The 12,438-nt window shown below is 54.8% G+C and overlaps 2 protein-coding genes across 2 annotated transcripts in view; one reads left to right on the forward strand and one right to left on the reverse strand.

The window, feature by feature from the left end:
- Nucleotides 1-891, reverse strand: part of LOC138771567 (gonadotropin-releasing hormone II receptor-like) — a 54,938-nt gene extending 54,047 nt beyond the window's left edge. The window contains exon 1 of the mRNA XM_069951398.1: nucleotides 624-891. The gene's annotated coding sequence lies outside the window, so the exon portion shown is untranslated. The remainder of the gene's footprint in view (nucleotides 1-623) is intronic.
- Nucleotides 748-7,537, forward strand: UFC1 (ubiquitin-fold modifier conjugating enzyme 1). The gene is made up of 6 exons (XM_069951401.1): nucleotides 748-897; nucleotides 4,965-5,032; nucleotides 5,129-5,192; nucleotides 5,269-5,345; nucleotides 7,078-7,168; nucleotides 7,328-7,537. The coding sequence occupies exons 1-6, from the start codon at nucleotides 775-777 to the stop codon at nucleotides 7,397-7,399; spliced, it is 495 nt and encodes a 164-aa protein (XP_069807502.1). The 5' UTR covers nucleotides 748-774; the 3' UTR covers nucleotides 7,400-7,537.
- The last annotated feature ends 4,901 nt before the right edge of the window (nucleotides 7,538-12,438 follow it).

The raw sequence follows: 12,438 nt of genomic DNA on the forward strand, positions 1-12,438 counted from the left end.
TCCTGCACCAACGCAGTACTCACACTTCTTGGGACATTTCCCCATACTGTGGGTGGCAGTACCAATAATCCGGGTGGGTCACACACCGTGACAACAGCCCAAGGGACCCTGCTATAGCCCGGCAGGTCACTGTCCACAGGGGAAGAAGGTATAACCGGCCCTCTAAAATAAAAGCAGGTGTGCCACCGTACCTGTGTGCCCAACCGGCACTGGTGTCACGACACAACATTACTAGGCCCAGCTATATCTCGGCCAACCGCCGCCAGAGTGGCATCAGACTCTACCATCTACCATATAGCACCGCGGGTCACACCACAACAGCAATCTACTAAAGAACATGACAGAAACATAAAGGTGTGGTATCACAGGGGGCATGGCCGCTTAGAGGGATGGCAAACCGCAGTAGTCTCACAATAGATGCCCCCCTGCAATCCCAGGCTTTAGTAACTACGGTATATATAATGTATTACAGGTAATGGAACGGGCTCAGAGCTCCCCTGAAAATTCCCAGAATCCTTTGCTGTTTTGTACAGATTAATACCTATTTGAGGACAATGTAAGTAATGCTCACCCGCCTGTCATCTTTACCCCTCTCCTATTAATTACTTTAGAGGTTTTCCTACCATAATTCCATCATGGAATCCATCACACCACTCAGCTACTAGGAGGAGGTAGAAAGGCAGAAATTAATTCGCCAGGGATCAAAATGGCCGCCGCAGCGTCACACTGGCATGACCGACACTTCCGCTTCCGGGATTTCCTTCCCTTTCCAACATGGTGGATGAGGCGACTCGCCGGGTAGTGTCGGAGATCCCTCTGCTGAAGACTAATGCCAGCCCGCGGGACAAGGAGCTGTGGGTGCAGCGGCTGAAGGAGGAATACCAGGCGCTGATAAAGGTGAAGGTGTCACGTGGTAAAGCCTCCCCCCGGCAACATGTAGATCAGGAGAAAGGTTCCGGCTGTCATTTCGGCTGGATGAATGTGACATCAGCACTGATATGTAGTGCAGCTTCATTCTGGTTCCTGCGCCCCCTACTGGCCATTGAGCCTCCAACTAATCCTCTGTCCTGTATTGGGGGGAGGGTATCCTCTGTCCTGTATTGGGTGGAGGGTATCCTCTGTCCTATATTGGGGGGAGGGTATCCTCTGTCCTGTATTGGGGGGAGGGTATCCTCTGTCCTGTATTGGGGGGAGGGTATCCTCTGTCCTGTATTGGGGGGAGGGTATCCTCAGTCCTGTATTGGGGGGTATCCTCAGTCCTTTATTTGGGGGGTGTCCTCTGTCCTGTATTGGGGGGAGGGTATCCTCAGTCCTGTATTGGGGAGGTGTCCTCTGTCCTGTATTGGGGGGGAGGGTATCCTCTGTCCTGTATTGGGGGGAGGGTATCCTCTGTCCTGTATTGGGGGGAGGGTATCCTCTGTCCTGTATTGGGTGGAGGGTATCCTCTGTCCTGTATTGGGTGGAGGGTATCCTCTGTCCTGTATTGGGGGGGGGGGGGGGTTATCCTCTGTCCTGTATTGGGGGGAGGGTATCCTCTGTCCTGTATCGGGAGGGTATCCTCTGTCCTGTATTGGGTGGAGGGTATCCTCTGTCCTGTATTGGGGGGAGGGTATCCTCTGTCCTGTATTGGGGGGAGGGTATCCTCTGTCCTGTATTGGGGGGAGGGTATCCTCTGTCCTGTATTGGGTGTGTGTGTGTGTGTGGGGGGGTATTCTCAGTCTTGTATTGGGGGGAGGGTATTCTCTGTCCTGTATTTGGGGGGGAGGGTATCCTCAGTCCTGTATTGGGGAGGTGTCCTCTGTCCTGTATTGGGGGAGGGTATCCTCTGTCCTGTATCGGGGGATATCCTCTGTCCTGTATCGGGGGGTATCCTCTGTCCTGTATCGGGGGGTTTCCTCTGTCCTGTATCGGGGGGGTATCCTCTGTCCTGTATCGGGGGGGTATCCTCTGTCCTGTATTGGGGGGGTATCCTCTGTCCTGTATTTGGGGGGAGGTTATCCTCTGTCCTGTATTGGGGGGGGTATCCTCAGTCCTGTATTTGGGGGGAGGTTATCCTCTGTCCTGTATTGGGGGGAGGGCATCCTCTGTCCTGTATTTGGGGGTGTTATCCTCTGTCCTGTAGGGGGGGAGGGTGTCCTCTGTCCTGTATTTGCGGGGGAGGGTGTCCTCTGTCCTGTATTTGCGGGGGGGGGGGGGGGGGTCCTCTGTCCTGTATTTGCGGGGGGGGGGTAACCTCTGTCCTGTATTGGGGGGGTATCCCCTCCTCTGTCCTGTATTTGGGGGTGTTATCCTCTGTCCTGTAGGGGGGGGGGGTGTCCTCTGTCCTGTATTTGCGGGGGGGGGGGGGGGTATCCTCTGTCCTGTATTGGGGGGTATCCTCAGTCCTGTATTGGGGGGTATCCTCAGTCCTGTATCGGGGGGGGGGGGGTATCCTCAGTCCTGTATCGGGGGGTATCCTCAGTCCTGTATCGGGGGGTATCCTCTGTCCTGTATCGGGGGGTATCCTCTGTCCTGTATTGGGGGGGGGGTATCCTCTGTCCTGTATTGGGGGGTATCCTCTGTCCTGTATTGGGGGGTATCCTCTGTCCTGTATTGGGGGGTATCCTCTGTCCTGTATTTGGGGGGTTATCCTCTGTCCTGTATTGGGGGGTATCCTCTGTCCTGTATTTGGGGGGTTATCCTCTGTCCTGTATTTGGGGGGTATCCTCTGTCCTGTATTTGGGGGGAGGTTATCCTCTGTCCTGTATTGGGGGGAGGGCATCCTCTATCCTGTATTTGGGGGTGCTATCCTCTGCCCTGTAGGGGGGGAGGGTGTCCTCTGTCCTGTATTTGCGGGGGGGGGGGTATCCTCTGTCCTGTATTGGGGGGGGTGTCCTCTGTCCTGTATTGGGGGGGTATCCTCTCCTCTGTTCTGTATTGGGGGGTATCTTCAGTCCTGTATTGGGGGGTATCCTCAGTCCTGTATTTGGGGGGTATCCTCTGTCCTGTATTGGGGGAGAGTATCCTCTGTCCTGTATTGGGGGGAGGGGGGGGGTATCCTCTGTCCTGTATTGGGGGAGAGTATCCTCTGTCCTGTATTGGGGGGAGGGTATCCTCAGTCCTGTATTTGGGGGGGAGGGTATCCTCAGTCCTGTATTTGGGGGGAGGGTATCCTCAGTCCTGTATTTGGGGGGAGGGTATCCTCAGTCCTGTATTTGGGGGCAGGGTATCCTCAGTCCTGTATTTGGGGGCAGGGTATCCTCAGTCCTGTATTTGGGGGCAGGGTATCCTCAGTCCTGTATTTGGGGGGAGGGTATCCTCAGTCCTGTATTTGGGGGGAGGGTATCCTCAGTCCTGTATTTGGGGGGAGGGTATCCTCTGTCCTGTATTGGGGGGGGGGAGGGTATCCTCTGTCCTGTATTGGGGGGGGGGAGGGTATCCTCTGTCCTGTATTGGGGGGGGGTTATCCTCTGTCCTGTATTGGGGGGGGGGGTTATCCTCTGTCCTGTATTGGGGGGGGGGTTATCCTCTGTCCTGTATTGGGGGAGGGGTATCCTCTGTCCTGTATTGGGGGGGATCCTCTGTCCTGTATTGGGGGGGAGGGTATCCTCAGTCCTGTATTTGGGGGGAGGGTATCCTCAGTCCTGTATTTGGGGGGAGGGTATCCTCAGTCCTGTATTTGGGGGGAGGGTATCCTCTGTCCTGTATTGGGGGGGGGGGGAGGGTATCCTCTGTCCTGTATTGGGGGGGGTTATCCTCTGTCCTGTATTGGGGGGGGGTTATCCTCTGTCCTGTATTGGGGGAGGGGTATCCTCTGTCCTGTATTGGGGGGGATCCTCTGTCCTGTATTGGGGGGGAGGGTATCCTCTGTCCTGTATTGGGGGGGGGGGAGGGTATCCTCTGTCCTGTATTGGGGGGGGGGTTATCCTCTGTCCTGTATTGGGGGGGGGGTTATCCACTGTCCTGTATTGGGGGAGGGGTATCCTCTGTCCTGTATTGGGGGGGATCCTCTGTCCTGTATTGGGGGGCAGGGTATCCTCAGTCCTGTATTTGGGGGCAGGGTATCCTCAGTCCTGTATTTGGGGGGAGGGTATCCTCAGTCCTGTATTTGGGGGGAGGGTATCCTCAGTCCTGTATTTGGGGGGAGGGTATCCTCTGTCCTGTATTGGGGGGGGGGAGGGTATCCTCTGTCCTGTATTGGGGGGGGGTTATCCTCTGTCCTGTATTGGGGGGGGGGTTATCCTCTGTCCTGTATTGGGGGGGGGGTTATCCTCTGTCCTGTATTGGGGGAGGGGTATCCTCTGTCCTGTATTGGGGGGGATCCTCTGTCCTGTATTGGGGGGGAGGGTATCCTCTGTCCTGTATTTGGGGGGGGGGTATCCTCTGTCCTGTATTTGGGGGGAGGGTATCCTCAGTCCTGTATTTGGGGGGAGGGTATCCTCTGTCCTGTATTGGGGGGGGGGGGAGGGTATCCTCTGTCCTGTATTGGGGGGGGTTATCCTCTGTCCTGTATTGGGGGGGGGGTTATCCTCTGTCCTGTATTGGGGGAGGGGTATCCTCTGTCCTGTATTGGGGGGGATCCTCTGTCCTGTATTGGGGGGGAGGGTATCCTCTGTCCTGTATTGGGGGGGGGGGAGGGTATCCTCTGTCCTGTATTGGGGGGGGGTTATCCTCTGTCCTGTATTGGGGGGGGGGTTATCCTCTGTCCTGTATTGGGGGAGGGGTATCCTCTGTCCTGTATTGGGGGGGATCCTCTGTCCTGTATTGGGGGGGAGGGTATCCTCAGTTCTGTATTTGGGGGGGGGGTTATCCTCTGTCCTGTATTGGGGGGGTATCCTCTGTCCTGTATTGGGGGGGGGGTATCCTCTGTCCTGTATTGGGGGGGATCCTCAGTCCTAGGGGATTTATGGTGGTCTCACAGCTGCTGACCGCTATGACCTGACTCTAGTCCTGTATCCTCACTTATCTCCTCTTCTTCCCCTCAGTATGTAGAGAATAACAAGAGGGCCGACAATGACTGGTTCCGCTTGGAGTCCAACAAGGAAGGCACCCGGTAAGCTCTGGGGGCAGCTTTGTGCCCATGCGTCGCCCTCTGGCTGCCAGCACAGGCGGTGCACATAGTAATGGCGGCTCTGCGTCTGTCTTGCAGGTGGTTTGGGAAATGCTGGTACATCCACGAGCTCCTCAAGTACGAGTTTGACGTTGAGTTTGATGTAAGTTTTATTAGAATGTTATTATTATAAGGATGAGGCATTATATACTGAGCCCCTCATTATTATCACCATACAGATCCCGGTGACGTATCCCTCCACAGCGCCAGAAATTGCCATTCCCGAATTAGATGGGAAGACAGCAAAAATGTACAGGTACGGGAGTGTACAGGGGTGTGAGTGTGCAGAGGCTGGAGTGTACAGGGGTGTGAGTGTGCAGGTATGAGAGTGTGCAGAGGCTGGAGTGTACGGGAGTGTGAGTGTACAGGTATGAGAGTGTGCAGGTGCAGGTATGGGAGTGTACAGGTACAGGGGTGTGAGTGTGTAGGTATGAGAGTGTACAGGGGTGTGAGTGTGTAGGTATGAGAGTGTACAGGGGTGTGAGAGTACAGGTGTGAGAGTGTGCAGGTGCAGGTATGGGAGTGTACAGGCACAGGGGTGTGAGTGTAGGTATGAGAGTGTAGAGGCTGGAGTGTACGGGGGTGTGAGTGTACAGGTATGAGAGTGTGTAGGTGCAGGTGCAGGTATGGGTGTATAGGAGTGTACAGGTGCCTCGTCAGGAGACCACTCTCAGCTTTGGAGGATCTGCAGAGGTAAGGGACACAAGGCCTGAGTTCACACAGTGCATTGGCACAGTCACAGTCTAACATAACATACAAGTGACGTGTCTGTTTCTGCACCGCGTCTCTGGCGTCCTCACCGCCTGGAAGTGTGAGGTGCCGAGGGCTGCTTGATTGTATGATATGCAGTTGGCATGTAATAGGTGGTGCTGCTGCTTCCCCTGGTGTAATGATACCGGCATGTAATGGGTGGTGCTGCTGTGGTGTCCCCTGGTGTAATGATACCTTGAATGTGATAAATGGATGCTGCTCCCCCTGGTGTAAGATGATCCAGCATGTGATAGGTGGTGCTGCTGTGGTGTTCCCTGGTGTAATGATACCCCACATGTGATAAATGGATGCTGCTTACCCTGGTGTAAGAACATCCAGCATGTGATAGGTGGTGCTGCTCCTCCTTGTGTAATAAGAACTGGCATGTAATAGGTGGTGCTTCTGTGCCCCCTGGTGTAATAAGACCCAGCATGTGACAGATTGTGCTGCTCCTCCTGGTGTAATAAGATATGGCATGTGACAGATGGTGCTGCTCCTCCTGGTGTAATAAGATATGGCCTGTGGTAGGTGGTGCTTCTCCTCCTGGTGTAATGATACCCAGCATGTGATAGGTGGTGCTGCTCCCCCTGGTGTAATGACACCCAGCATGTTACAGGTGGTGCTGCTGCTCCCGTTGGTGTAATTATACCGGGATACCGGCATGTAATGGGTGGTGCTGCTGTGGTGTCTCCTGGTGTAATGGTACCCTGCATGTGATAAATGGATGCTGCTCACCCTGGTGTAAGATGATCCAGCATGTGATAGGTGGTGCTGCTGCTCCCCCTGGTGTAATGATACCCAGGATGTGATAAATAGTGCTGCTGCTCCCCTGGTGTGATCATACCCAGGATGTGATAGGTGATGGTGGTGCTCCTTCTCCTCCTGGTGTAATGACACTTAGCATGTGATAGGTGGTGGTGGTGCTCCTTCTCCTCCTGGTGTAATGATACTTAGCATGTGCTAGGTGGTGGTGCTGCTGCTCCTCCTGGTGTAATGATACCCGGGATGTGATAAATAGTGCTGCTGCTCCCCTGGTGTGATCATACCCAGGATGTGCTAGGTGGTGGTGGTGCTCCTTCTCCTCCTGGTGTAATGATACTTAGCATGTGATAGGTGGTGGTGGTGGTGCTCCTTCTCGTCCTGGTGTAATGATACTTAGCATGTGCTAGGTGGTGGTGCTGCTGCTCCTCCTGGTGTAATAAGACTTGGTGATAATGTTGTATTTTTCTCTTATACAGGGGAGGTAAGATCTGTCTGACAGAACACTTCAAGCCACTCTGGGCGCGGAATGTCCCTAAATTTGGACTGGCGCACCTCATCGCCCTGGGGGTGAGTACTATATAGACATGACATCATACTGTCTCCCATTACAGGCTGCAAAGCACCAGGGTATATGTAGATATCTACTTGGGTGTTTGTGGGCGGGGCATTGTACTTCCCACCACTGTTAGCAGCGCCATTCTTACGACATTCTCTGGTCTCTCGTAGCTGGGGCCCTGGTTGGCGGTGGAGATTCCAGATCTCATCAGTAAAGGACTGATCAAACACAAGGATGACTGATCTCCACCATGAAGAGGAGGGGACAGAAGCCCCCCGGAGGCCATGGAGCCTCCACCCTGGACTCCTCATGTAACATAATATCATTAGCCATCTTCTCTTCCATGTCAACATTATAATAAACCTCTTCCACGCCGTCTACATGGACTTGTGTCCTGAACCGGGGCAGAGGGGGGTGCTCCACCTGTAGGGTATGATATGGGGGGTATGGATCCATATGGGAGAACCTGAGCCTGATGAAGCAGGAGCTGTCATTTCTGTAAAGTCACTGCGGTCCAGGCTGAGGCTAGCATGGAGAGGTGCAGGAAGCCTGGCTCCTCATCTTATTCCTGGTCCCCGGCATGGCTCCTCATCTTATTCCTGGTCCCCGGCATGGCTTCCCATCTCATTCCTAGTCCCCGGCATGGCTCACCATCTCATTCCTAGTCCCCAGCATGGCTCCCCATCTCATTCCTGGTCCCCAGCATGGCTCCCCATCTCATTCCTGGTCCCCGGCATGGCTCCTCATCTCATTCCTGGTCCCCATCTCATTCCTGGTCCCTGGCATGGCTCCCATCTCATTCCTAGTCCCCAGCATGGCTCCCCATCTCATTCCTGGTCCCCGGCATGGCTCCTCATCTCATTCCTGGTCCCCATCTCATTCCTGGTCCCTGGCATGGCTCCCCATCTCATTCCTAGTCCCCAGCATGGCTTCCCATCTCATTCCTAGTCCCCAGCATGGCTCCCCATCTCATTCCTGGTCTCCGGCATGGCTCCCCATCTCATTCCTGGTCGCCGGCATGGCTCCTCATCTCATTCCTGGTCCCCGGCATGGCTCCCCATCTCATTCCTGGTCCCCGGCATGGCTCCCCATCTCATTCCTGGTCTCCATCTTATTCCTGGTCCCTGACATGGCTCCTCATCTTATTCCTGGTCCCTGACATGGCTCCCCATCTCATTCCTAGTCCCCAGCATGGCTCCTCATCTCATTCCGGGTCCCCATCTCATTCCTGGTCCCCGGCATGGCTCCCATCTCATTCCTGGTCCCCGGCATGGCTCCTCATCTTATTCCTGGTCCCCAGCATGGCTCCTCATCTTATTCCTGGTCCCCATCTCATTCCTGGTCCCCGGCATGGCTCCTCATCTAGTTCCTGGTCCCCATCTCATTCCTAGTACACAGCATGGCTCCTCATCTCATTCCTGTACCCCGGCATGGTTCCCCATCTCATTCCTGTACCCCGGCATGGTTCCCCATCTCATTCCTGTACCCCAGCATGGCTCCCCATCTCATTCCTGGTCCCCGGCAAGGCTCCCCATCTCATTCCTAGTCCCCGGCATGGCTCCACATCTCATTCCTGGTCCCCAGCATGGCTCCCCATCTCATTCCTGGTCCCCGGCATGGCTCCTCATCTCATTCCTGGTCCCCGGCAAGGCTCCCCTTCTCATTCCTGGTCCCCGGCAAGGCTCCTTATCTCATTCCTGGTCCCCGGCAAGGCTCCCCATCTCATTCCTGGTCCCCAGCATGGCTCCCTATCTTATTTCTGGTCCCCATCTCATTACTGGTCCCCGGCATGGCTCCTCATCTTATTCCTGGTCCCCATCTCATTCCTGGTCCCGGGCATGGCTCCTCATCTTATTCCTGGTCCCCATCTCATTCCTGGTCCCCGGCATGGCTCCTCATCTTATTCCTGGTCCCCATCTCATTCCTGGTCCCGGGCATGGCTCCTCATCTTATTCCTGGTCCCCATCTCATTCCTGGTCCCCGGCATGGCTCCTCATCTAGTTCCTGGTCCCCATCTCATTCCTGGTCCCGGGCATGGCTCCTCATCTTATTCCTGGTCCCCATCTCATTCCTGGTCCCCAGCATGGCTCCCCATCTCGTTCCTGGTCCCCGGCATGGCTCTTCATCTCATTCCTGGTCCCCGGCAAGGCTCCCCATCTCATTCCTGGTCCCCGGCAAGGCTCCCCATCTCATTCCTGGTCCCCAGCATGGCTCCCCATCTTATTTCTGGTCCCCATCTCATTACTGGTCCACAGCATGGCTCCCCATCTCATTCCTGGTCCCCGGCAAGGCTCCTCATCTCATTCCTGGTCCCCGGCAAGGCTCCCCATCTCATTCCTGGTCCCCGGCAAGGCTCCCCATCTCATTCCTGGTCCCCGGCATGGCTCCTCATCTCATTCCTGGTCCCCGGCAAGGCTCCCCATCTCATTCCTGGTCCCCGGCAAGGCTCCTTATCTCATTCCTGGTCCCCAGCATGGCTCCCCATCTTATTTCTGGTCCCCATCTTATTCCTGGTCCCCGGCATGGCTCCTCATCTTATTCCTGGTCCCCGGCATGGCTCCTCATCTTATTCCTGGTCCCCGGCATGGCTCCTCATCTTATTCCTGGTCCCCATCTCATTCCTGGTCCCCGGCATGGCTCCTCATCTTATTCCTGGTCCCCATCTCATTCCTGGTCCCCAGCATGGCTCCCCATCTCATTCCTGGTCCCCGGCATGGCTCCCCATCTCATTCCTGGTCCTCATCTCATTCCTGGTCCCCGGCATGGCTCCCCATCTCATTCCTGGTCCTCATCTCATTCCTGGTCCCCGGCATGGCTCCCCATCTCATTCCTGGTCCCCGGCATGGCTCCCCATCTCATTCCTGGTCCCCATCTCATTCCTGGTCCCGGGCATGGCTCCTCATCTTATTCCTGGTCCCCATCTCATTCCTGGTCCCCGGCATGGCTCCCCATCTCATTCCTGGTCCTCATCTCATTCCTGGTCCCCGGCATGGCTCCCCATCTCATTCCTGGTCCTCATCTCATTCCTGGTCCCCGGCATGGCTCCCCATCTCATTCCTGGTCCCCGCCATGGTTCCCCATCTCATTCCTGGTCCCGGGCATGGCTCCTCATCTTATTCCTGGTCCCCATCTTATTCCTGGTCCCCAGCATGGCTCCCCATCTCATTCCTGGTCCCCGGCATGGCTCCCCATCTCATTCCTAGTACACAGCATGGCTCCCCATCTCATTCCTGGTCCCCGGCATGGCTCCCTGTCCTGACTGTCCTCAGCATAGGCAAGGGAGGGGGTCTCTCTATGATCCAGTGCATCACAGCTTAGAAAAGAGGTGTTAGTCCCTGTTCAGGCCTTAGCCACTGCAGCAGGAACCTGGGTCTTGTCCTACCCACTCTATAGACAAACTAAAGCTCTACTCCCTACCTCACAGGGAATCCCTACCTCATAGAGGGTGGTGTGACAGGAAATCCCTAAAACATCACACATAACTAGAGATGAGCGAACCTGGAGCATGCTGGAGTCCATCCGAACCCGAACGTTCAGCATGTGATTAGCTGGGGCTGCTGAACTTGGATAAAGCTCTAAGGTTGTCTGGAAAACATGGATGCAGCCAATGACTATATCCATGATTTCCACATAGCCTTAGGGCTTTATCCAACTTCAGCAGCCACCGCTAATCAAATGCTGAACGTTCGGGTTCGGATGGACTACATCATGCTCCAGGTTCGCTCATCTCTACACATAACCATAGCATAACCATTTGCATAGCCTGCAGTTTTGCACAGGGGGAGGGAGACACCTTGTGGCTGTAGAAGAGAATGCAGCTAAAGTCACTTCACGTGATACAGTACCTGAACTAACTAGTTTATGTGGATGTGTAAAGACAATAAGAGACACCGGTAGTGGGACACCACACTAGTATGATCCAGAACAGGAGCCTGTACGGCTCTCCTACATCTCCCTGCACTGTTCACTATGGCAGCTGCCCCAGCAGGCATCACAGCTGCCTAGTTATAGTATTCAGGGATGTATTACTGAGGAGCATAGGGAAGCTGAGTGACAACCTCTGCATGGCAGCCATATTTATTCTCACCCAGCTTTACCATGCTCCTGAATGGCAGTTCAATTACACATTGTCCAGATTCAATACCTGCAGAGCATTACACAGCAGTGCGCCTGATCCCTGCAGAGCATTACATTGCACAGCAGTGCGCCTGATCCCTGCAGAGCATTACACAGCAGTGTGCTTTCTCCCTGCAGAGCATTACACAGCAGTGCGCCTGCTCCCTGCAGAGCATTACATTACACAGGAGTGCGCCTGATCCCTGCAGAGCATTACACAACAGTGCGCCTGATCCCTGCAGAGCATTAAACTACACAGCAGTGTGCTTTCTGCCTGCAGAGCATTAAATTACACAGCAGTGTGCCTGATCCCTGCAGAACATTACACAGCAGTGTGCCTGATCCCTGCAGAGCATTACACAGCATTGCACCTGATCCCTGCAGAGCATTACACAGCAGTGTGCCTGATTCCTGCAGAGCATTACACAGCAGTGTGCCTGATCCCTGCAGAGCATTACACAGCAGTGCACCTGATCCCTGCAGAGCATTACACAGCAGTGTGCCTGATCCCTGCAGAGCATTACACAGCATTGCACCTGATCCCTGCAGAGCATTACACAGCAGTGTGCCTGATTCCTGCAGAGCATTACACAGCAGTGTGCCTGATCCCTGCAGAGCATTACACAGCAGTGCACCTGATCCCTGCAGAGCATTACACAGCAGTGCGCCTGATCCCTGCAGAGCATTACATTACACAGCAGTGCGCCTGATCCCTGCAGAGCATTACACAGCAGTGCGCCTGATCCCTGCAGAGCATTACATTACACAGCAGTGCGCCTGATCCCTGCAGAGCATTACACAGCAGTGTGCCTGATCCCTGCAGAGCATTACATTACACAGCAGTGCGCCTGATCCCTGCAGAGCATTACACAGCAGTGAGCCTGATCCCTGCAGAGCATTACACAGCAGTGTGCCTGATCCCTGCAGAGCATTACACAGCAGTGCGCCTGATCCCTGCAGAGCATTACACAGCAGTGCGCCTGATCCCTGCAGAGCATTACACAGCAGTGCGCCTGATCCCTGCAGAACATTACACAGCAGTGTGCCTGATCCCTGCAGAGCATTACATTACACAGCAGTGCACCTGATCCCTACAGAGCATTACACAGCAGTGCATCTGATCCCTGCAGAGCATTACACAGCAGTGTGCCTGATCCCTGCAGAG

This window comes from Dendropsophus ebraccatus, chromosome 13 (assembly GCF_027789765.1).
Source record: "Dendropsophus ebraccatus isolate aDenEbr1 chromosome 13, aDenEbr1.pat, whole genome shotgun sequence".
NCBI classification, from domain to species: domain Eukaryota; kingdom Metazoa; phylum Chordata; class Amphibia; order Anura; family Hylidae; genus Dendropsophus; species Dendropsophus ebraccatus.